General features: G+C 40.9%; 2 protein-coding genes across 3 annotated transcripts in view; one reads left to right on the plus strand and one right to left on the minus strand.

The window, feature by feature from the left end:
• Window positions 1-642: 642 nt before the first annotated feature.
• On the plus strand, window positions 643-7,946 carry LOC311004159 (galactose-specific lectin nattectin-like; the record flags this gene model as incomplete). Its single annotated transcript, XM_083996105.1, has 7 exons — window positions 643-705; window positions 2,070-2,135; window positions 2,297-2,318; window positions 4,937-5,022; window positions 5,491-5,625; window positions 6,899-7,016; window positions 7,876-7,946. 7 exons carry the CDS (start codon window positions 643-645, stop codon window positions 7,944-7,946), a joined length of 561 nt encoding a protein of 186 aa, XP_083852231.1.
• A 1,370-nt stretch (window positions 7,947-9,316) lies between these two features.
• The window catches only part of itgav (integrin, alpha V), a 46,627-nt gene continuing 31,600 nt past the window's right edge, over window positions 9,317-24,343 (minus strand). For both annotated transcript variants that reach the window (XM_083996386.1, XM_083996385.1), the window contains exons 23-32: window positions 22,948-23,040; window positions 22,776-22,855; window positions 19,820-19,900; window positions 18,927-19,032; window positions 17,437-17,595; window positions 16,552-16,686; window positions 16,236-16,349; window positions 15,110-15,217; window positions 14,825-14,944; window positions 9,317-13,315 (exon numbers count right to left, since the gene is read on the minus strand). In XM_083996386.1, the coding sequence (XP_083852512.1) occupies window positions 13,223-13,315; window positions 14,825-14,944; window positions 15,110-15,217; window positions 16,236-16,349; window positions 16,552-16,686; window positions 17,437-17,595; window positions 18,927-19,032; window positions 19,820-19,900; window positions 22,776-22,855; window positions 22,948-23,040 (1,089 nt within the window). In that variant the 3' untranslated portion in view covers window positions 9,317-13,222. The remainder of the gene's footprint in view (window positions 13,316-14,824; window positions 14,945-15,109; window positions 15,218-16,235; window positions 16,350-16,551; window positions 16,687-17,436; window positions 17,596-18,926; window positions 19,033-19,819; window positions 19,901-22,775; window positions 22,856-22,947; window positions 23,041-24,343) is intronic.

Genomic DNA, 24,343 nt, shown 5'->3' on the forward strand with positions numbered 1-24,343 from the left:
GTTTGTTTGTTAGTTTTGGTTGAGTATGAGATGGATTTGTTGAGTGTTGCTTTAAATAAAATTAGTTTTTGGTCAAAAATGTTGATTTTATGGGACTTTCCACGATTGCATATTGTTGCCATATGGCACAGGAACAGGAATGGCAGGTCACACAAGCAGCTAATTCAGGAATCGAACCCTGGACCTCGTGATTGGCAACCCAGCAAACTAACCTCTCAACCACAGAGGTAGATAAAACATACTGAATTTTATACCGTGATAAATCAAACACCGTCCGATGCAGCTGTAGTTTAAACAGTTTAAATGAGAGAGAGGTAAAAGAAATCCCTGTATAAGAGGCTCACTGACTTCTGCTTAAAAAAAAGGATAAAGTAGAAAGTAGCCACACCAAGTAAGTAGAGGAGTGTTTGTGACATGTGACTATTTTTTCTGACATTTGTGTAATAGTGCAGGTCGAGTTGGATGTTGCATGTCTGACAGAAATCACGTGAGCTGTCATTAAGCTGTTCTATGTTCAGTGTGTGCACAACAATTTAACCAATTAACTGAACTCTGAGAAGAACGTTTAAATTAATTTGACATTATACTTTCAATTATATGCAAACTATTATATGAAGACATGTTGTTTTGTGGCATTTCAACATGTCACTTCAAACGCTGCAGCTCAAAGAGCGGCGGCTTCACGCTCTGAGGAAGAGGACACAGGTAACACGTGTGTTGACCTGGAACATGTGAGGTCAGTGTGAGCCACCGTTCACACACAAACAGCTTCACAGACAAAACTCATTCAAAATCAACCAAAACAAACAGGAATCAATAATAAACATTTGAGATATTGAAGCTGAGGAATGTTTCTATTAAACAGCTATGGAACTTCTTTGTCCAACGGCACACAAATGCACCACTGGTTAAGGTTAGGGTTAGAGATGCAATGAGTTTTACACACACTCAACGATAAACTGATTCTACTTTGGTGGACAGCTGTGGTCATTACTCGGCTCTGTGGCTCAGGAAGGAGAAACAACAACAACACACTGATGTACTGTAAATGTGTTTATCTTAGATTTGATGTACTTTACATTGTTTCTGTCTTTACTTTATATTAACGAGACTCAGTATTAAACAGTGTGAACCTGCAGGTGAATAAAATAAAAAGAAAACGCGAATATAAATCAAATTAATCAATAAATCAAATATAATTCAAGACTCAAGACTCAAGACTACTTTATTAATCCCTTAAAGGGCAATTCCATTTGGTGGCTCGCACACCACATGCTCATAGCACAAACACATAACAGCATAACATTTGCTGCTGATTCGATCAGTTCTACAGACTGTTTTTACTGACCTATTTGTAATAGAGTGGAAGCACCCTTCACTGTTTTGAATGTGTGTTAAAGGTGTGAAAGTATTTTGTATGAATGTCTCGTATGTATTGTCTTGTGTATGCAGTGGCTCCGAGCCCAAAACAAATTTCCCTTCGGGACAATAAAGTACAATCCACTCCAATCCAATCCAATCCAATGATAACAGCACAAACACACAAATAACATAACAGAGAAACCAGGAAAGAAAAGACAGTTGGCAGCTGTGTGCAAAGTCTGCTAGTTGCATGTAAGAAAATGAATTAATACATAATTAAAAATGGGAATTCTAATAAATATCACCATTAAAAGTACATCTCTAAGTCCCTGGGTAAAAAAAGAAATACATAAGAAGTACACAGTACCCATATATTATTATATTATAATTATCAAACTTTACATTGAGTTGTCACGTTTCTCTGGACTAAACTGCCTAATTATGATTTGTGAGCAGTGTTGATAATGACAGACAGTAATCAAACATCATTACATTATTAGACTGATTACAGGTGGAGTCACATGTCTCACATTCCTCAGCGCTCACAGACTATATAAGCAGTGTTTCCACCTGTGTCAGTCATCAGCTGCTCCTCTCTGAGAGACATCACCTGAGCTACAAGGTAAGACTCACCTGTCTCCTCCAGATGTGCTGCTCACAGCTGTCACTTCTTCATCCACTGTCACTGACGTTGTGTTTCTGCTCAGATGGCGTCTGCTTCTCACTTCCTGCTCCTCCTGGGTTTGACCTCTGGCCTGCTGGCTGCAGCGTCCGTGAGTACAACCACACACACACACACACACACACACACACACACACACACACACACACACACACACACACACACACACACACACACACACACACAGAGGGCAGAATGAGTGTTGATATTGTAGTGGTGTTGATGTCACTGACTGATGCTCTGTGTCCACAGGGCTGTGACGACGCCGACAGAGGTCAGTGCTGTTTTAAAAACCATCTTTTATTCTCTGTTTATTCTGTGAGTCGGTTCGTCTCTGATCAGAGTCAGGACTGAACAAAGTGACTGATGTAGAGCTTTTATTCTGAAAACTATCTCCTCAATAATCACAAAAGGAGGAAAATCTGTTTTTATAGAAAGACACCATAGAAATGATTTGAACATGTCTTATGGCTTTCCAAGAACTACAACTCCCATGTCATAATAGGCTACTACTACAGTCTGGTAGACCTGGTTGTGTCCTCAGTGTATCAGAGTTAAGACAGCAGCAGCTGCTCATTACGTTAGCATGCTATCCTTAGCATTAAAGGGATAGTATCATTTTTTTTAAAGTGGGGTTGTATGATCTACAAATAGCCCCTAAGTACCTTAATTGCAGTAGAAGACTCTCTGCACTCCTCCCGTTAGCAACGCCAGCCCATAATAGCCCTGCCCAGAGATTTACAACATACAGTGTTGTGAACAGACCCAAAGAAACGGCCTATTTTCACGGCCTAAAAGAGGTTTTACCTGAAAAAAAATACACAGTTCCATTGTTTGCTATAATATAATTTTTTCCAGCCCCTCAAAGTGCAGGAAAAACACAGTTTTTATTTGGACCTAACCAACTGCTGATCGGCGGGCGCTAACCCTGGGCGGAGGGATACGTGAGTTGGTTAGGTCCAAATAAAAACGGTGTTTTTCCTGCACTTTGAAGGGCTGGAAAAAATTACATTATAGCGAACAATGGAACTGTGTATTTCTTTCCAGGTAAAACCTCTTTTAGGCCGTGAAAATAGGCCGTTTCTTTGGGTCTGTTCACAACAATGTATGTTGTAAATCTCTGGGCAGAGCTATTATGGGCTGGCGTTGCTAACGGGAGGAGTGCAGAGAGTCTTCTACTGCAATTAAAGTACTTAGGGGCTATTTGTAGATCATACAACCCCACTTTAAAAAATACTACTGCTGCTACTATGACATGCCGTCAGCCATAGATTGCCATCTGTATCTATTTGCTGATGATTCGGCCATTCTAGTCTCTCATAAAGAGAAATCAGAGGTGGAAAGGCTGCTTAGTATTGAACTTTCCAAACTCAGTGAATGGCTGGTGGATAATAAGCTGTCTCTTCATCTTGGCAAAACAGAATCAATTCTTTTCGGGTCCAGTTACAAATTAAGAAAGTCACAAGATTTTAGGGTCACACTAGGTAATTTTATAATCACAGCCAGGGAAATGGTCACCTACCTAGGCTGTATCTTAGACAACAAATTAACAGGGGAGTTTATGGCCCGAAGAGTCATCTCAAAGGTGAGCCAAAGGACTAAGTTCCTGGCAAGAATTTCTAGCCTATTGGATAGCTACACCCTAAAAACCTTAGCTGATGCCCTTGTACAATGCCACTTTGACTATGCCTGTACATCTTGGTACACTGGCACCTCTAAAGGCCTCAAAGTAAAGCTACAGACATGTCAAAACAAATTGATTAGAGTAGTACATAAACTTCATCCCAGAACACACCTCCATTCTGACCACTTCTACAGCCTCAGGTGGCTCAAAGTGGAGGAGAGAGTTTCTCAACTCAAGCTGTGTTTAGTTTATAAAATAAAAAATGACCTGGCACCAAAGTATTTAGTAAACTACTTCTCCAAAGTCAGTGACACACACAATTACTCCACCAGGGGGAGCTCCACTGACTACAGGCTCTGCCGTTTTAAGAGCTGTATGGGAAAGTTTTCCTTTCTTTACTCAGCAGCTGTCTTGTGGAATGGCCTTCCTTTAAATCTTAAAACTGTTACCTCCTCCTACTCTCTTTTTAAGTCCTCAATAAAAAAATGGTTAGCCAATCGATAAATTAAATAAAAAGAGCAGTTAAGCACTAGATTATGTAGGCTATTGTTTGTTTGTATGTCTGTCAAATGTTTTGTTGTTTTTGTTTGGGACCTAATTCCCTTGTCTTATCTATTTCGTCTTGTTCTTTTTCTTAAATGTGGTAGTCTATGTGTCCTAGTGTCATTCCATGTGCTGTGTGTTGTCTTCCTTGTTTTAATTCCATGTTGTCTACCATCTCACAGGACCACAATGGAAACAAGCCTTTCGGCTTTATTGTGTTTTAATCCTTTTGAACACTTTTTAACGTTGTTCAATAAAGTTTTCAATTCAATTCAATTCCTTTAAGTTTGTAGCTGTGTCCCGGCTCAGCAGCTGCTTCCTCTGAATTAAAGACGGTAAAAGTGAGTTGGTCCAATATTATTGGTCCTAAAAAGTGGGTGGGACTTGCTGGCTGCACAGCCCGAGGAGAGGAGCTGTTGGAAGGGTAAAATAGCTGCCACTTTCAGATGTTCAATGTTAGGACGCTGATTACGTTCGGAAGCAATCAGGAAATGCTCCGAAGGCGAGACCGTCCTATTGACCAATGGTTGACACGTCGTCGTTGGAGCCTCCAAAGTCGTTGCCTCTGTAGAACGCGTAGGCCGAGTCCTCTGAAGGCTGCAGCCTCTGAATTGTGACTTGTTTCAGTAGCTAGGCCTTTAGATATTTATATTATAGTCTTTGTACATAATCTGTTTTAATATATTTGTAGTATATGTTGTTCTAACTTTGGCTTTGGCTTGCAGCTCCTAGCTGTCCTCCAGGCTGGACTCAGTACGGCTCCCGCTGCTTCATCTTCCACATGAACTACAGGACCTGGCTGGAAGCAGAGGTACCGGCTGAACCATCAGCACTGCAAAAACTCAAAATCTTACCAAGAATATTTGTCTCATTTCTAGTCAAAACAAATCTCATTCTACTTAAAATAAGACTCATCATATTAAAAGTAGCTTGTTTTTAGACACTTTTTACTTCTTTAAAGCAGATTTTCACTTGAAATAAGTAGAAAAATCTGATAGTGGAGCAAGTTTTTCTTTCTTATTACAATCACAAAAAACTTGCTTTCACTGGCAGATTTTTCTACTTATTTTAAGTGAAAATTTGTTTGAAACAAATGAAAATGATCTAAAAACAAGTTAATTTTTATGTGATGAATCTTATTTTAGGTGAAAAGAGTTTAGTTTCGACTAGAAATTAGACAAATATTCTTGGAAAGATTTTGAGTTTTTGCAGTTAGCAGCTCTGTGCTTCTGGCTGAATAGAAACACTCATCAACTCCATCTCTCTCTTTCTCCATTAGACTTTCTGCATCGCCAATGGTGGGAATCTGGCGTCCATCCACAACCTTGATGAACACTTCTTCATCAAAAACATGATTTACAGATCGGCAGGCTACGACTACGAGAGCTGGATCGGTGGCTTCGATGCCATAGAGGTGAGACACTGAACGATGCTGCTCACAGACGATGACAAACACAGTCAAAGTTTATTTCAGTATCAGTTTCTCTAACTTGTCGACGAAAGAGAACAGAACAGAGGAAGCAGCAGATCAGAGTCTGAGAGCAGCAGCTGCAGTTCCTCTCCTGGCCACTAGAGTGAGTCAGTCTCCACATGTTTACAGACGGGTCTCTACTGACCACTTCCTGTTTGCTCACACTTTGTGCAGTCACTCGCCCCCAATTCCAATCCGCCCCCTGAAGACTCAGGCCCTGAACCCTCACTGACTAAAGTGACGTCAGCTCTAAGTGACAGAGTGTGAGAGTCTGTGAGGGTCCAGATGCTGTAAACATGAATGGAACAGCACTTACCCACTCTCACAACACTTTACCTTGACAACAAAATGTTTTTAACTCCGCCCTTGGACCGATAAATTTACTGTAGGCTACTTTCAACGCGCACAAGGTGTGTGAGGGGGACGGACTCAAAACAAAATATTCCTGGATCAGATCTGATCAAATCATCATCAATAATCACAAACTGCACGTTAACACTGACAGTTAACTTCTTCTTTTCTTTTTATTTATTCCTTTTTTTTGGCTCCTGTCCATTAACAATAATAGTCATCTGCTCAGAGAAGATTTTTCATGCACTGCAAAAACTCAAAATCTTTCCAAGAATATCTGTCTTATTTCTTGTCAAAATGTCTAATTTCTAGTCAAAACTAATCTCTTTTCACTTAAAATAAGACTTAAATTTTTTTTTATCTAAAAATTAACTTGTTTTTAGTTAATTTTCACTTGTTTCAAACTAATTTTCACTTGAAATAAGTAGAAAAATCTGCCAGTGAAAGAAAGTTTTTTGTGCTTGTAATAAGAAAGAAAAACTTGCTCCACTATCAGATTTTTCTACTTATTTCAAGTGAAAATCTGCTTGAAATAAGTAAAAAAGTGTCTAAAAACAAGCTGCTTTTTATGTGATGAGTCTTATTTTGAGTAGAATGAGATTTGTTTTGACTTGAAATGAGACAAATATTCTTGGTAAGATTTTGAGTTTTTGCAGTGTGGGCACAACTCACAAATCCATGTTCCTTTCAAATGTGGCTCCAGTCAAGAGGGGAATCAACAGGCTTTTCAACAGTATAACATCTATACCATGAAGCATTGTTACAACAAAGAAATAATCCACCAAACAGAAATCCCCTCACTTGTTGTGCGTTGTTACATCTACACATGTTTCTGTCTGACCACAAAATGACCTTTGTGTTGCAGGAGGGCACCTGGATGTGGACCGATGGGTCTCCATTCAACTACAGACGGTGGTATGATTATGAACCAGACAATGGTGATGGTTATTCTTCAGAGAACTGCCTGGAGACCAACGTTGATTGTAAGGATATAACTTTTAAACTATATACAACAATACATGATGTACAAACTCCTGTACATCTCTAGGTGTCACACAGTATTCACTCAGACAGCACTGAAGTCCATGAAGTACCATGAACAACCCCTGCTGGGCCGTGACAGAATTGCAAATGGGCCGACAAATTATTTGAAAAACAATGATATTTATATTTAGATGTTTTTTTGTTTGTTTTTTTTCTTCTCAAATATGTTTATTGAGCTTTTTATATATTAACATAACAACAACGCTCAGTACAACATTGGTCCAGACAGCCTGTACACATCTCACATGCACCTGACCAGTACAATGAAAAGGCCTTCTCTGTGAAAAAAAGGACTAGATAGATAAAATAGTTAAATAAATGAAATAAAAAAAATAAATAAAAAAAATACACCCCAGATCACAATTCTAGAAGTTTCAAATGGCCAGGTTGTAGTAATACGCAGGAAAAGAGCCAAAGGCCAAGGACAACACTCGAAAGCACTGAAGCCACTGTAGAGTTGGAAAAGTGAATATATGGAGTCCAAATATTCATAAACTGTCCTTCTGACGAGTGAAGCAAACAGGCCAGGATTTAAATGTTGTTTAAAAAAAAATAAATATTTCATATTTTCTATTCTAAATATAGATAGGCCTACTTTATTCCTCAGGCCATCATGATAAGCCAGTGATCACATACGTGGTTGCTAACTGAGACTGATGTCGAAGAAGGTGTTACTATGATACTCAGGCCAGATGAAGTACTGTTACTGTGATACTTGGAGCGACATCAATACAGCAGTTTTTCCTCAATGTTCAGGTCATGACTTTGAAGTTAACATATTTGTTGAACTCTCTACAGATTACTTCTGGGGTGATGAAACTTGTGACACGGAAAATCCCTTCGTCTGCTCCAGGAACGCTGCAGTCTGACTGGTGTCACCGGCAGCGCTCTACTGGTGTTTGAACATTGGTGTTGGGTAACTTATCTTGTGTGAAATTGATGTTTTTTCTTTATTTACCTGATTACTGTCTGTTAAACCATGCTAAAATAAATAAAATACATATTTAAAACACAAACTGGTCTGATCTGGTCTTTCTGTTTAAAGGGATATTCCGGCGTAAGTTTAACCCATGGTCCGACGCACCGTAACACCGAGTTAGACCCCCCCTCGAGAGATGAAGTCTGCTAACCGCTAGCTTCTCTAGCTGTAGCAACTTTAGCAATGACCGCACCATAACAAACAGCGCAGTATACGGATCCACTGGCAACTGATCAAAAAGCCACTCATAGCCACAAATAATGCTCAGAACAGCACCAAACGTCATCAACAGTACAAACAGGGTCCCAGCCCATAATACGAGGCATCAAACATATGTCAGCTTAGCCTGGTTTCTATTGAAACGAGACGAAAACAACTCACCCACTCTGCTCCAGTTATACGCTATGCAGCAACTTTCCGTGTCCAGCATAACGTTAGAGTCCAGGCACTGACAACACACGTCCGAGTCCGACTGGCAGCACAAACATCTGGTTTCAGCACAAACATCTGGTTTCAACGGCCACCGACAGGCATTGACCACCACACTGACCACTTGATTCCCCCAGGTCCAGCACATAGACTCCACCGGCTTTCTCCCCCTGTCACTTTTAGCCTCCATTTCCAGCACATATCCTCCACCGCAGCTGCCCCTCTTTCACTTTACTCCTCCATTTCCTTCAGCTTGTCTTCAGTAAACTCGGTCTCAAACTGATAGTGGCGCCCATCGAAATGAAACCCTGAACCCTGTTTGTACTGTTGATGACGTGAAACCAGATGTTTGTGCTGAAACCAGATGTCTGTGCTGCCAGTCGGACTCGGACGTGTGTTGTCAGTGCCTGGACCTAACGTTATGCTGGACACGGAAAGTTGCTGCATAGCGTATGAGGAGAGTGGGTGAGTTGTTTTCGTCTCGTTTCAATAGAAACCAGGCTAAGCTTACAGATGTTTGATTCCTAGTATTATGGGCTGGGACCCTGTTTGTACTGTTGATGACGTTTGGTGCTGTTCTGAGCATTATTTGTGGCTATAAGTTGGTTTTTGATCGGTTGCTAGTGGATCCGTATACTGCGCTGTTTGTTATGGTGCGGTCATTGCTAAAGTTGCTACAGCTAGAGAAGCTAGCGGTTAGCATACTTAATCTCTCGAGGGGGGGTCTAACTCGGTGTTGCGGTGCGTTGGACCATGGGTTAAACTTACGCCAGAATATCCCTTTAATGCTAAGAGAAACAGAATCAAAACGAAACATGGAACTGTGAGCAAATAATTTTATTTCAGTTCAAAGGTGAAATCATGTTGTGAATCATTTCTTTTTTTATTCTCTAGGTGAAAGAATACATACATCAAAAATAGTCCATATCTTCTCATGGCAGACAGACAGACAGACAGACAGACAGACAGTGGAGTTATATATAAAACACAGTTGAAACCAGACAGGAGGCGTCATGCCGCTCCTTCAGCTCGTCACTTCCTTGGTGTTGTGTGAATCATCAGGTGACACGTCTCTAATACAGTAATCTGAGCCGACAGTGAACTGACCTCAGTGCTGCCGTTTTACACCAGACTAGTTAAACAAAACGTTTTAACAGTGAAGCCAGGTAATGATGCTCAGACTCACTGACCTCAGATCAGTGCTTTGACCCAAACGAGCCTGAAACTCGTTGGCTCAGCGAGCGACGGCGTCCCGACCGAGACTCTGTTCAGTAACGTAGCGACGACTGCACGGGTTCTAAACTCCAAGTATTGAACTTTGATTTACTGCTACAGGGAAAAGCTTCTATTGTTTCCTTAATTATTTACTTTCATGTTGCGTTTGATGAGAACCATCTAACCATCACTAAATATGAAGCTACATACGGCAGCTCAGCTAAGCTAGGTGAAGCTAGGTGAAGCTAAGCTACATTAAGAACTGAAAGTGACACTGATTAATGTCAATTTATCAATATTCTATAATTTTTTTTACAAACAATTATCCTCATTATTCATTAATTGCAGAGTTAATAAAATGTTTACAAAAGTCGATAAAAAAGAAAAATAGGTGTTGCTGAAAATGCATTGATTGTGTTTTAATGCCTTTTAGTGAAGTGTGTTGAAGCTGTAGGAAACAAACGAGCACTGACGTCAGGTCTGTGATCTGTTTGACTGGGTTGATGTCGTTTCTAATTGATCAGCTTTAAACGTTAGTTCATAATGCAGACCCAATATGGGTAAATTCATTGCAAAGTTGTTGTTTTTTTTTAAATTCTTTTTTGTCTTTTACATGCTCACACTCACTCACACACGCTGCAGTTTCGTTCTCAGCAAAGCAAGAATAATATTTTAAAAACCAACAGGATTCCTCAGACAGTGCAGGGCAGGAAGTGAAGCTAAATGACTGTTTATTAACCCCGTAACCTTAGTTACGGTTACCATGGTGTTTCCTCATAAACACAGAGCAGAAGCGGCTTCACTACGGATGTTTCTAGCAGGGAAGCAGGTTTAGCTACTGTTAGCTTCACTTGGACTGTTTCCCCCCAGAAATCCTAAGTTTGTGATGGACAGATGACGAAGGTTGTGGGATGTATTATGGGATACACTGCAGCAACACAACAAGATGGTTGTAAACATCTGAAGCAGTCGAAGGCGACATGACATCATGCTAACAGCCTGAGGCTAAAGCGTCACGTTGTAGCATAGCACTCTGTTTGCTAGTGCTAATGTTCGCTACAGCCGCTGCAATGAAAACTTCCCCACAACCGACACTCAGGACTGACACGACGGGCTACTCTTAGCCTAGGACATTAGGTTACTACTGTAGACAGTTAGCCAGACCTGCTAACGTTGCGTCTGGACTGTGGCTGCGACAGTTAACGATTATTTTCACAATTATTCCGTCAGTTAATCGATTAACTATGAAATGTTAAAAACGGATTTCCATCACAGCTTTGCAGAGCTGAACGTTTCTTAATCTTCTGATGTTCTGAGATATTCTGCTTAAAATATTTTGTTCGTCGATTTTTTTTCCCTGTTGGTTGATTGTTTCAGCTCCTGATTGGATGATCGCTGTTCCGGTTTTTAAATGTTCAATCTCTGAGGCAAATTATAAACTAAAACAAACACTGTTTTCTGAATGAAAACCATCCAGGTGAAACAAAAGGACTGTATCTAAACACCTCCACCTGCATCCAAAGCAGAACAAACCACCACCACCCCACACACACAAAGGAAGCACAACAAAATATTTATGTATATACATATATATTACTGTAGCTCTCCATCCCATAGCAAACTAAACCATATTTATCTAAAAATAGAGTTGTGGGCGGAGCCACTCTCGCTGTACTTATTGCTCACTGTCACTCTACAGTTATTGCTGACCGACTGATTATTTATCACATATCGCAAAAAAAAAAACACACTCATGTTCGTCACCGCATCACGGGGAACTTTTATACTCGTGGTCATCGTCGAAATTCCTCCGACGATGTTTTTCTCTCTTTTCCTGTCAATCTGATTTTTATTTTTAGTTGAATTTTCCACAGACACACTGCAAACACTTATTTTTGTCTTATTTCTTGTCAAAATGTCTCATTTCTAGTCAAAACTAAACTCTTTCCACTTAAAATAAGACTCATCACCTAAAAATTAACTTGTTTTTAGATCATTTTCACTTGTTTCAAACTAATTTTCACTTGAAATAAGTAGAAAAATCTGCCAGTGAAAGGAAGTTTTTTGTGCTTGTAATAACAAAGAAAAACTTTGCTCCACTGTCAGATTTTTCTACTTATTTCAAGTGAAATTCTGCTTGAAAAAAGTCAAAAGTGTCTAAAAACAAGCTACTTTTTTTTATGTGTAACTATGTATGTATAAATATACATATTTTAAGTATAATGAGATTTGTTTCAACTAGAAATAAGACAAATATTCTTGATAAGATATTGAGTTTTTGCAGACGTTGGGAGGATTAAAAGCATCTCATGGCGGCGATCGTAGACACGGATCTCCACGGCGACGGCGGGAGGAAGGAACACATCGCTGCTCTGTACCTACAGGTTCTGAGCTCGGCGCTGCTGATCGGCCAAAACAGACTCTGGGTCAGTTCATCAGCAGCTGTGACAGCGGCTCATCCACCGTTTGTTTGAGTTTGGACAAAAGAGTGAAAAAAAGTGCAAATAATGAAACGTCAAGAAAAAGGCTCCAGGGATAAGCTCCGCCCACCAGACGCTCAGTGATTGACATGTTGTATCCGTCGTAGCTGCAGTTCCTCTCCTGACCACTAGAGTGAGTCTCCAGCAGCGAGCCAGTCGCCATAGACTCCCATGTTAAAATGTCCTTTAACTTTACAGCAGAAACAGAAACACAACGTTTGGATCATCTGGGAGTCGGACAGACACTCTCACTCTGAGCAAACCAGATCTAACGTGTTAATCACAGAGCTTCAGGTTGGCTGTCATGTTAAAGGGATAGTAGCATTTTTTTTTAAAAGTGGGGTTGTATGATCTACAAATAGCCCCTAAGTACTTTAATTGCAGTAGAAGACTCTCTACACTCCTCCCGTTAGCAACGCCAGCCCATAATAGCCCTGCCCAGAGATTTACAACATACAGTGTTGTGAACAGACCCAAAGAAACGGCCTATTTTCACGGCCTAAAAGAGGTTTTACCTGAAAAAAAAAAACACAGTTCCATTGTTCGCCTAACCAACTCACGTATCCCAAATAAAAACTGTGTTTTTCCTGCACTTTGAAGGGCTGGAAAAAATTATATTATAGCGAACAATGGAACTGTGTATTATTTTTCAGGTAAAACCTCTTTTAGGCCGCAAAAATAGGCCGTTTCTTTGGGTCTGTTGTAAATCTCTGGGCAGGGCTATGGGCTGGCTATTTGTAGATCATACAACCCCACTTTAAAAAAAATGCTACTATCCCTTTAACTTTACTGTAAAATACTAATGGTTGAGCAGTTAAGGAGTTTTCTCAGTGACCAGTGAGACAGAGGCGGAGCTTCTCATTTGGCACAAACACACATTAAAAAGAAAAACAGAAAAAAAACAGAAAAAAAAGAAAAGGAGATTGGTTAGGACTTAAGCCAGTACCGTTATCGGCCTCTCAACAGTGAATACAGTGAAATTCTCTAGGACCCTGATTTCTCCCTCTGTACGGACAGAGCGGCGTTCCTCCCGGCTCGGCCTCTAGGCGTCGGTGTTCCCGTTCTCCTCCGGCTGCAGCTGCTCCTTCTCCGTGCAGTCCTCCTGCGGGGGGCGCACTCGCTTAAAGAAACCCAGCTGAGGAAGAGGAGGAAGAGGAGGTCAGGTCGCTCTGGTTACGGCCAACAAGTCTTTACTGTTTATTATGTTTACTGGTTATTATGTTACTAACTGTTTATTATGTTACTAACTGGTTATTGTGTTACTGTTTATGTTACTAACTGGTTATTATGTTACTGTTAATTATGCTAACCAACTGTTTATTATGTTAACTAACTGGTTATTATGTTACTAACTGGTTATTATGTTAACTAACTGGTTATTATGTTACTGTTTGTTACTAACTGGTTATTATGTTACTGTTTGTTACTAACTGGTTATTATGTTACTATTTGTTACTAACTGGTTATTATGTTACTAACTGGTTATTATGTTACTATTTGTTACTAACTGTTTATTATGTTAACTAACTGGTTATTATGTTACTAACTGGTTATTATGTTACTAACTGGTTATTATGTTACTGTTTGTTACTAACTGGTTATTATGTTACTATTTGTTACTAACTGGTTATTATGTTACTAACTGGTTATTATGTTACTATTTGTTACTAACTGGTTATTATGTTACTATTTGTTACTAACTGGTTATTATGTTACTAACTGGTTATTATGTTACTAACTGGTTATTATGTTACTAACTGGTTATTATGTTAACTAACTGGTTATTATGTTACTGTTTGTTACTAACTGGTTATAATGTTAACTGGTTATTATGTTACTAACTGGTTATAATGTTAACTAACTGGTTATTATGTTACTAACTGGTTATTATGTTAACTAACTGGTTATTATGTTACTAACTGGTTATTATGTTAACTAACTGGTTATTATGTTAACTAACTGGTTATTATGTTACTAACTGGTTATTATGTTACTGTTTGTTACTAACTGGTTATTATGTTACTGTTTGTTACTAACTGGTTATTATGTTAACTAACTGGTTATTATGTTACTAACTGGTTATTATGTTAACTAACTGGTTATTATGTTACTAACTGGTTATTATGTTAACTAACTGGTTATTATGTTACTAACTGGTTATTATGTTACTAACTGGTTATTATGTTAACTAACTGGTTATTATGTTACTAACTGGTTATTATGTTACTATTTATTAGATTAGATTAGATTAGATTAGATTAAGTTTATTTGTCCCCCATGGGGAAATTTGTCTTCACAGACTGCACATTACAATGAAGGACATACGTCACAAGACAGACAACGGTATACACAACAACATGCACAGCACCAGTGACAACATACAGTACATGACGACACAGTGAAACAGCAGACAGACAGATCAGCGGGGCCTGCTGTTCAGGGCCGCTATAGCTGCAGGGACCAGGCTTTTTTCCAGGCGAGCCCTCCTGAACTTGAGGGTTCTGTATCTTTTATGTTACTAACTGGTTATTATATACGTTCTGAGTGGGCGGAGCCTGAGCGGTGTGAGTGGGCGGGGCCTGAGCGGTGTGAGTGGGCGGGGCCTGAGCGGTGTGAGTGGGCGGGGCCTGAGCGTGTCACTGACCTTGTACATGATGAGGATGAGCAGCGCCAGCAGCAGCAGACCGGCCAGAACCGCCAGAGCTACAACCCAGCCAGGGACCGGCGGGGGGGGGTCGGCCACCCACAGCACCGACACACTCACCTAACACACACACACACACACACACACACACACACACACAGAGTCAGAGACCGAAGCTTTTCATCACATTTGATCATTTGATGTGTGTGTGTGTGTGTGTGTGTGTGTGTGTGTGTGTGTGTGTGTGTGTTACCGTGGTGCTGTGTGTGTGTGTGTGTGTGTTACCGTGGTGCTGTTGGACGGCAGCTCCGGCATCAGGTTCTTGTACGGCATCTCGATGACGTTGAACGAGGCCGTGGATCGAACCACGTACGAACGATTCTGGTTCTCAGTCTGAAACACACGCGCACACACACACACACACACACACACACACACACACACACACACACACACACACACACACACACACACACACACATTAGAAGTGTTAGACACACTGGATTTGTCAGTGTGATGTGACTTCCTGTCAGCTGCCTGTCGGCCTCCCTCTCTGGAGGTTTATTGTAAAAGACACACACCTTGTGACTGAGCTATGACCCAGAGCATCACACAGCACAGCCACAATCAGGTGTAATAAATGATAAAATCAATCAATATGTAAATATATCAATAACATAACTCAGTTCATGAGACGGTTTCTTTTCTTTGAAGTCTGTGAAAATTTCAACCGTTTCAACCTCAGGTCAGTTTGTTGTTTCTACGTCAGCCGATGTTTCAGAGTCGTTTTCAGAGAGAGTGATTAAACTTGAAAATCAATGCACAAAATCATTAATTTTAACTCTTTTGCGACCACACTAATTGCTCATCACATCTGCTCCGGACCACATGTTTTTGGCTATTTGTTTACCTTTTATCTCACGTCGAACCAAACTCTGTACATCACCTAGAAACAAACGGCTTTCACGTGGTTTAAGAGTGACTTTCCAACGTGCTCCACGAAAAAACGGCGAGTTTTTCCGCCGTTTCGTTTGTGAGTACGAAGGAGAAGAAGACGGTGAAAACAGCAGAGATAACTGGCTTTCAGATCCGAGTCTCCAAACCAGAAACGTTTGTAACAGCACCGGAAAAACTCGCCAGGTTTGTCGTCGGTCGCTTTTGTCAAAAGAGGGTTTGGAAAGTCGCCAGATATTGAGCGAGAAAGTCGCAACACTGTAGCCGACAGCCGAACAGCGCTGCACGCTGTTACATATATATGTATATGTTTACATATCAGAGGAACCATATTCACACACAGAGTACCTGAGAGTGTCTTTTATCATAATCTGTAAAAAAAAAAAAACAGTTTTGACGAGTTTGCTCGTCGATGGTCGTGAACGAGTTAATGAGTTAATAACATGAGTGTCTTTACCCTGAGGAAGTTGTTGACGGCCAGTCTGGAGTAGATGAAGAGGATGGCGTTCTGAGTTCTCTCCAGACGACCCACCTGACACTTCAGCCGCAGACATTTAGTTGTGGTGCAGTCCTACACACACACACACACACACACAAACACACACACTTATTATAAACAGTAGTGTCGAGACATTTCATTCACAATGCTCCGATAAAAAACTGTGAAATTTACACATGAAGCAGGAGGTGATTGTGTGAGTGTGTGCGTGTGTGTGTGTGTGTGTGTGTGTGTGTGTGTGTGTGTGTGTGTGTGTGTGTGTGTGTGTGTGTACCAGTGTCTCCAGGTCGTTCAGTCCGTCTCTAGACTCCAGGTCTCTCTTGCGGACGTGGTTCCTGTTGCGTCCCTCCGTCTCTCGCTCTCGTGGTGGTGGAACGACGCTGGTGTTCTTCTGCGCCGTCAACGGGTTCTGACACACACACACACACACACAGACACAAACACACACACACACATTAAAAAGGTATAGTACGTAGGAATTCCCCCATCTAGCGGTGCGGTTGCATATCTGAACGTATTCTTGATGCTGCATTCAGGTGAAATGGGGCAGACGTCAGACAGACAACAGACGCTGCATGTAACAGGATAAACAAGCGTCTATGTAAACAACAATACAGGTGACAACATGTTGTCATGGTGATGTGGTATTGTTTTACCGTCTTTCTCTCGTGGAGTAAAATGACATCCGGTTGGTTTGCCGACGGCCGTCTGCCTGACTGCACCTGAATGCAACACCGGTGCCTCTGTCCTTCCTCACACTACACAGTGGTGACAGTTTTAACAGGCCGTTTCCGTGGTTACCTACGGTCCCGATGCAACATGGCCGCCTCGGTTCGGTGCGTCGCCCACTTATGTATTTGTAACGACTTGTAACAACTCATTCTAAGGAACCAGAAAGCTTTACTTTGTAGCAGCTGTGATTCACCTTCAGTCAAATACGGATTTATGAAAGACAGATTTAATTTTTGATCATAAAAAGACAAATAAGTTACACACTGGGACTTTAATACATAGTATTACTCCCCAGTCTGATCAGTTGTAGTTTTCATAGTAACGTAGAGAACAAATGAAATGCTTTCAGTAGCTTGTGTGTGTGTGTGTGTGTGTGTGTGTGTGTGTGTGTGTGTGTTTGTGTGTGTGTGTGTGTGTGTCTGCTCACCGACACGTTCAGGGGGTTGATCTCGGTGTCCGTGGTGCAGTTGATCGGTCCCTCGGTGTCGTAGCTGGTGATGTAGAGCAGCGAGCCGTTCCTGAACCTGTACGGCCACTCCACGTCCACCTGCGCCTTACTGATGGTGCTGGGCCCGCTGTTCAGCAGCTGGAGAGGTCACAGAGGTCACACAGAGGTCACACAGAGGTCACGGGATGTTTGTCATCCATAAAATCTTTTTTTTTAAATAGTTTATTGCAAAGCTTCTTGCCTTCACCTGCATAATCAGTCTTTCCAACCTTTTTTTCAAGTATATATTCACCACGCTATGAGATAATAACAAAACGTTACCACACAGAGTTGTTTTAGAGGGAAATTCATGCAAAACCACTGATGCACGTTGCCTTCAGGGACAGTTTTTCATCATCAGTCTCTGTATTTCCCTCTAAAACAACTCTGTCTGGTAACGTTGTGTTATTATCTCATAGTGTGGTGAATGTGCAGGTCACAACTTGTCCACCAGAGCGTTGTGGAGTTGTTGGATTGTGTATTTGATGAGTTTGATGAGGGAAACCAAGAAATCCCATAATGAGCCTCCGTAGCGTAGCTCTGAACAGCTCACGGCTCTGCTCCGCCGTTCTAAAAACAGCTTGCACTGACAATTAAAGGTAACAAACCTACTGCTATGACTATAGGGGTTATGGTGATGGGACAATTGTTGAAGTATCCCTTTAAAATTAAAATAAACTAAATGAAAGATAAATAACTAACTATCTAAATAACTATGGGTAAATTTGATCAAATATATCCACTGTTTTGATCATTGTCGTTAATAAAATCAAAGGAGAAAGTCATGACACAGTAGAACAAACTGCAGATTTGCACAGATCAGTCTGTATTAAACGTCACAATCCTAAAAGTTCCTAAATGCCGTCGCTTTCCAAAAAAGATTATGTTGTATCAGCAGATCAGCACAACTCACAGAATACGAAAAGAAAGATACACAACAACCGAGTGGTAAAACGGCACCTGGCTGTGTACACCAAAGGAAAGGTAAAAGCACAGTAACTGGGTTAAATTATGTTAATGTCAATTCATGTAAAATAACATTGAATTGGTAGGAATTTAAATGTTATTTATGTAATAAGAATATTAATAATAAAAACTATTAAAATAAATTTAAACAATTGGTATAGATGACAATTAATGACTCGGATATTTCAAACATGTCCCCTAGAAGATTAAAACTTGGTCCTATATTAATAGATAGTAATGTAATGTAATATATATGTAATTATATTGTGACTGTATTTAATTATACACATTCATATTGTTGTGAAATTAATCAAAGCATAATAATTGTGACAATCAGTGATCATATGTCTAACAATAATCGTGCCAAGAAAATCTATAATTGTGACATCACTGCTCTGTATTAGCTTCAGCTGCATGCATCAGAGTGTGTGTGTGTGTGTGTGTGTGTGTGTGTGTGTGTGTACCTCGTAGACATGTACTATCTGTGGCCCGATGTCGTCCCCGACAACAGGAGGCTCTTTAGGTTTCCAGTTGGCGATGGGAAGCAGCACCTGACCAGGAGACGACGACCTGACCACACACAGACACATGAAGCAGCTTTACCACAATGACCTTCACATTTAATTTAATTTAATTCAGTTTATTTGATAGGGACGATGCAGGTTAATTAACATAGTGACACTTCCACTCGTTACAAACAAGTCAATGTGACTGATGTTCTGCAGACAGAGATTATAGCTAATGATAGTTTCACACTCCCGTCCCTAGTTAGGCTTTTAGTAGAAAACAAGAAGGTAAGAAGAAAGACATCAAAGTTACATACAACACTATAAAATGTACAATACATCTAAAATCATACCAAGTCATGACACATTAAATATGCAAACAGTTCTGATGGTGTTTCAGCCAGACTTTAACCTTTGTATTAAAAATTCTAATGTCTCGGGTTAGTTTTATTTCGGTCGGTAGTGAATTCCACATCTGGGAAGGAACCCTTTATAGAGAAGGCTGATGGTCTTCTTACGGCGTGAGATTTTACAGTTGCCACTAGCCGTACCCCTGGTGATCCTATCACTATTTTGTCTTCTATAGAGACCGCACAGCACATCTTAAAAACCAGTTTGACAGACGAAAATTTTAAGAAATTGTCAAAACTAAGCAAATTATAGCTACTGCTTCAAGGTGAGACGGTGATGCCACTTTATTGGTTTTCTTGGCCATTGTTTTTATGGTTTGATTATACAGAGATGCTATTGATTTAATTGTGGTTGGAGAGGCCTGACTCCACACTATCCTCCTTTCTGTGTGTGTGTGTGTGTGTGTGTGTGTGTGTGTGTGTGTGTGTGTGTGCGCGTACCCCCTGATGGAGACCTTGGCGAGCACGGCCAGCTGGGTGACGGTGGACACCCGGGGGCTGGTGTTGTCGAACTGGTTGGAGCTGAAACAGACGAGACACAAAGAGAAACATGAGACAACTGAACAAACAAACAATACACTGCAAAAACTCAAAATCTTACCAAGAATATTTGTCTTATTTCTAGTCAAAATGTCATTTATAGTCCAAACAAATCTTATTTTACTTAAAATAAGACTCATCACATAAAAAGCAGCTTGTTTTTAGACACTTTTTACTTCTTTCACGCAGATTTTCACTTGAAATAAGTAGAAAAATCTGATAGTGTAGCAAGTTTTTCTTTCTTATTACGATCGAAAAAACTTGCTTTCACTGGCAGATTTTTCTACTTATTTCAAGTGAAAATGTGTTTGAAACAAGTGAAAATGATCTAAAAACAAGTTCATTGTCAGGTGATGAGATTAGTTTTGACTAGAAATGAGACAAATATTCTTGGAAAGATTTTGAGTTTTTGCAGTGGAACATCACCATGAGCTGATAAACATGGAAACAAAACTGCTGTTGCTCTGTCGCTGTGATACCAGAAGCCGCCACCGGGTGGAGCTGCTGCTCTGAGCTGCTGCAGGTCATGATGTCACAGCGTCCTGACCTACATCTGATCTACTGGTATTTACTGAACAATAATCAACAGATAATCAATCAGCAGCTGATTTAGAAATAATATTAAAGCTCCATACAGTATAAAGGTAGATGTTTGTATTAAAGCTCCATACAGTATAAAGGTAGATGTTTGTGTTAAAGCTCCATACAGTATAAAGGTAGATGTTTGTGTTAAAGTTTTTTTTTTTTTTCAAAGGAGGTTAAATCGAAAACAACTGGACTTAGTTATTTATTTATTTACAAATAACTAAGTCCAGTTGTTTTCGATTTAACCTCCTTTGAAATACTATGACCTGGGCAAATGAGAATATGCACCGGCTTTGTATTAAAGCTCCATACAGTATAAAGGTAGATGTTTGTATTAAAGCTCCATACAGTATAAAGGTAGATGTTTGTGTTAAAGCTCCATACAGTATAAAGGTAGATGTTCATGTGTAGTGTGATTATAAAGCAGCTCTAGGTTCTATATTAATACTGTGAAAGTATCAAAGCCTCAGTCCACAGAGAAATGCACACAGCCTGTATTCAGAAACTGAGCCGTAAAACCAGCCGTCAGGACTTCCTGTCACTTTGTGATGTCACAACTAAGCCCCGCCCCCCCTCACCACCTGGACCCACCATCCAACAACAACAACTTTGCAGGATTTGGTTTCTCTGAGTGTTTTATTCTAAAATCTGCTCTATTTTTATTGGATAACTTTAGAAAACAGTCAGCCAATCAGAAGAGAGACTCAGAGGCTCCTCCTCTCTTCTGATTGGGTGACGCTGACCTGTTGTTACTAGAGCTCCAGAGAGAAGCTGAGAGAGAGAGGAGATGGAAAACTACACTGAGATGGTTTTTAGATCTTTACATGGATCAACCCTTCAGAATAAAAGACAGAAGAATAAAGATGGAGGTTTAAAGTGACTGTGGATTTTCTCCTTTGTTCAGATATTTTAGTTTCACTCTCAAACAACAACAACAGTTTATTCTAAGTTCATCACTCAGTGAATCTGTTCTTCACTAAGTGTCAGAGCTGAGCGGTCAGACTCAGACCTATCATTAACATACCACACACACACACACACACACACACACACACACACACACACACACACACACACACACACACACACACACACACACACACACACACACACACACACACACACACACACACACACACACACACACACACACACACACACACACACACACACACACACACACACACACACACACACAGGAATGTGGGGCCTGGCTGTGTGTGTTTACCATTCAAATGAGCTCTGGGATTGAAGCTTCTCTGCTGTGATGAATGCTGATGTGACAACACACACACAGATAACCATGTTCTGGATGTTCCCTCTATGTTTCCTCTCATGTCCTATAGAACGAATCTCCTTGTTGTTTACAACTACTTCCGGGTAGAAAACCAGCATGAGAACAATAGTGACGGACGAGAGTTTCACTACATCTATCTACTTTTTCATGTTACTATATCACCGTTTAGACTAATCTGATGTTTGTAAAGTTTATAAAACCAATGATTGGACAAACATTACTATTTACGTGTGCACATTTTTGTAATTAGTCATGGTTATCATAGATTAGCCGGGCTAACGGTTAGCTACCTGTTTAACTTTAATAACTCAGTGACTCAATAAACGCTCCATGAAAAAATATTTTCTCCAGCGGATATCTGAGTTCCAACATGACTGAGCTAACTGGAGTAGTTTCATGTCGTGTCCCACAACGGGAGAGTTTTAACAGCTGACGTCCTGCTGGTAGCTTAGCTACCGCCGTTAGCTTAGCTACTGTAGGCTTAGCTACCGCCGTTAGCTTAGCTACTGTAGGCTTAGCTACCGCCGTTAGCTTAGCTACCGCTGTTAGCTTAGCTGCCGCCGTTAGCTTAGCTACCGTTAGCTGTCCCTGTCAGCTGAGCCACTGATGTTTTCTAGACACTGTGATTCCCCCAAACTGAATAAATACAACACATAGCAACACAAAACACACACACAGAAATAATAATGTTTCTTCAATCATTTCAGATTTGTCTGAACGGTGATAGGGCGTGAAAAATATGATATATATAGCTAAACTCTCGTTCGTTACTATTGATCTCATTCACATTACGTGCTGGTTTTCTACCCGGAAGTAGAACGTAAACAACAAGGACATTCGGTCTATTATCAGCTGCTGTTTGCAATGCATCATGGGTGAGCAGGTCACTGTGATTCTGCAGACCTAAACTATATACAGTATGTGTGTGTGTGTGTGTGTGTGTGTGTGTGTGTGTGTGGGTGGAGCCTATGGTACCTGACGATCTGCAGGTCGAACTGGACGGACGTGTCCTCCTCCGACACCTGGTGCACACTGAACCTCAGCTCTGCCAGGATCTGACCAATCACAGAGCAGCAAAGGTTATCACATTATATTGTCAATTACATCGTCATTACATGTTGAACACGTCCGGTCTCTGAGCTCTGACCTTTGTTCCTCCCTTCATGGGGTTCCCCAGGTCGCACACCACCATCTTGGTCTGGTTCTCCTTCTTGTAGGCGCAGGACAGTCTGGACAGAGTCTGGACAGAGACCAGAGACCAGCACACTGTTAGCTCCAGGTCTGGTTTCCCAAAGCCTTCATAACACTTCTTAAAGGGATACGCCAACTTTTTCGTGTCTTGCCTCACTCCCGAGTCCATGACCAGTAACAAGGGAGATACGGGCAGAGCTGACGTGCCGCTAATTAGCTTAGCTCAAACGCTGGAAGTGTATAGGTAGTGTTAGCCTGCTTCCACCTAAAGTCGTTAATTAGCTTAGCTCAAACGCTGGAAGTGTATAAGTAGTGTTAGCCTGCCTCCACCTAAAGTCGCTAATTAGCTTAGCTCAAACACTGGAAGTGTATAGGTAGTGTTAGCCTGCCTCCACCTAAAGTCGCTAATTAGCTTAGCTCAAACACTGGAAGTGTATAGGTAGTGTTAGCCTGCCTCCACCTGAAGTCGCTAATTAGCTTAGCTCAAACGCTGGAAGTGTATAGGTAGTGTTAGCCTGCCTACCCGAGCTGAGATCAACAGTCAGAAGCTGATTTCATTTTAGCTCTAAACTCTGTAAATATATCACTTTATCCACATTTCAAACATGTTTAGGAGAGAAAGTAGCCGTTTAGATCAGCAGTGTGTCGTTCATTTGTCTAAATACCAGCTGTTTACAATTTTGTTTGGACGAATTCGGCGCTACTCAAGCTAGCCGTTGTGACCAACGCACTTCCGGTTACTTTCACAAAATAAAACACCCGTTGCCCTTTACATACAGAAAACCATGACGATAGAATTTGTGCTTTTACTTTGAAATAGGAAGCTAAGCTACCCTCGATGTAGCTAGCTTGAACCAAAATAAACCGTCTTTACTTGAACCCTCCGTTTTGACTGATCTCGTCCCGTTAGCGGCATTTGACCGCTCAAGATGCCTTACCGGAGAGTTTTGTCAGCTCTGAGACGAAGATCGGCCCGCCGGTTTCCGTTTAGAGTTGCTGAAGAGTTTCTCTGATGACTTTAGGTGGAGGCAGGCTAACACTACCCATACACTTCCAGCGTTTGAGCTAAGCTAATTAGCGACTTTAGGTAGGAGGCAGGCTAACACTACCCATACACTTCCAGTGTTTGAGCTAAGCTAATTAGCGACTTTAGGTGGAGGCAGGCTAACACTACCTATACACTTCCAGTGTTTGAGCTAAGCTAATTAGCGACTTTAGGTGGAGGCAGGCTAACACTACCCATACACTTCCAGTGTTTGAGCTAAGCTAATTACGGCGATACGGCTCTATCTCCCTTGTTACTGCACGCACAGTCGAAAGGATGGTGTCTATCTGCTGGTCATGGACTCGGG

This window comes from Trachurus trachurus (assembly GCF_905171665.1).
Source record: "Trachurus trachurus genome assembly, chromosome: 21".
Classification (NCBI taxonomy): Eukaryota; Metazoa; Chordata; class Actinopteri; order Carangiformes; family Carangidae; genus Trachurus; species Trachurus trachurus.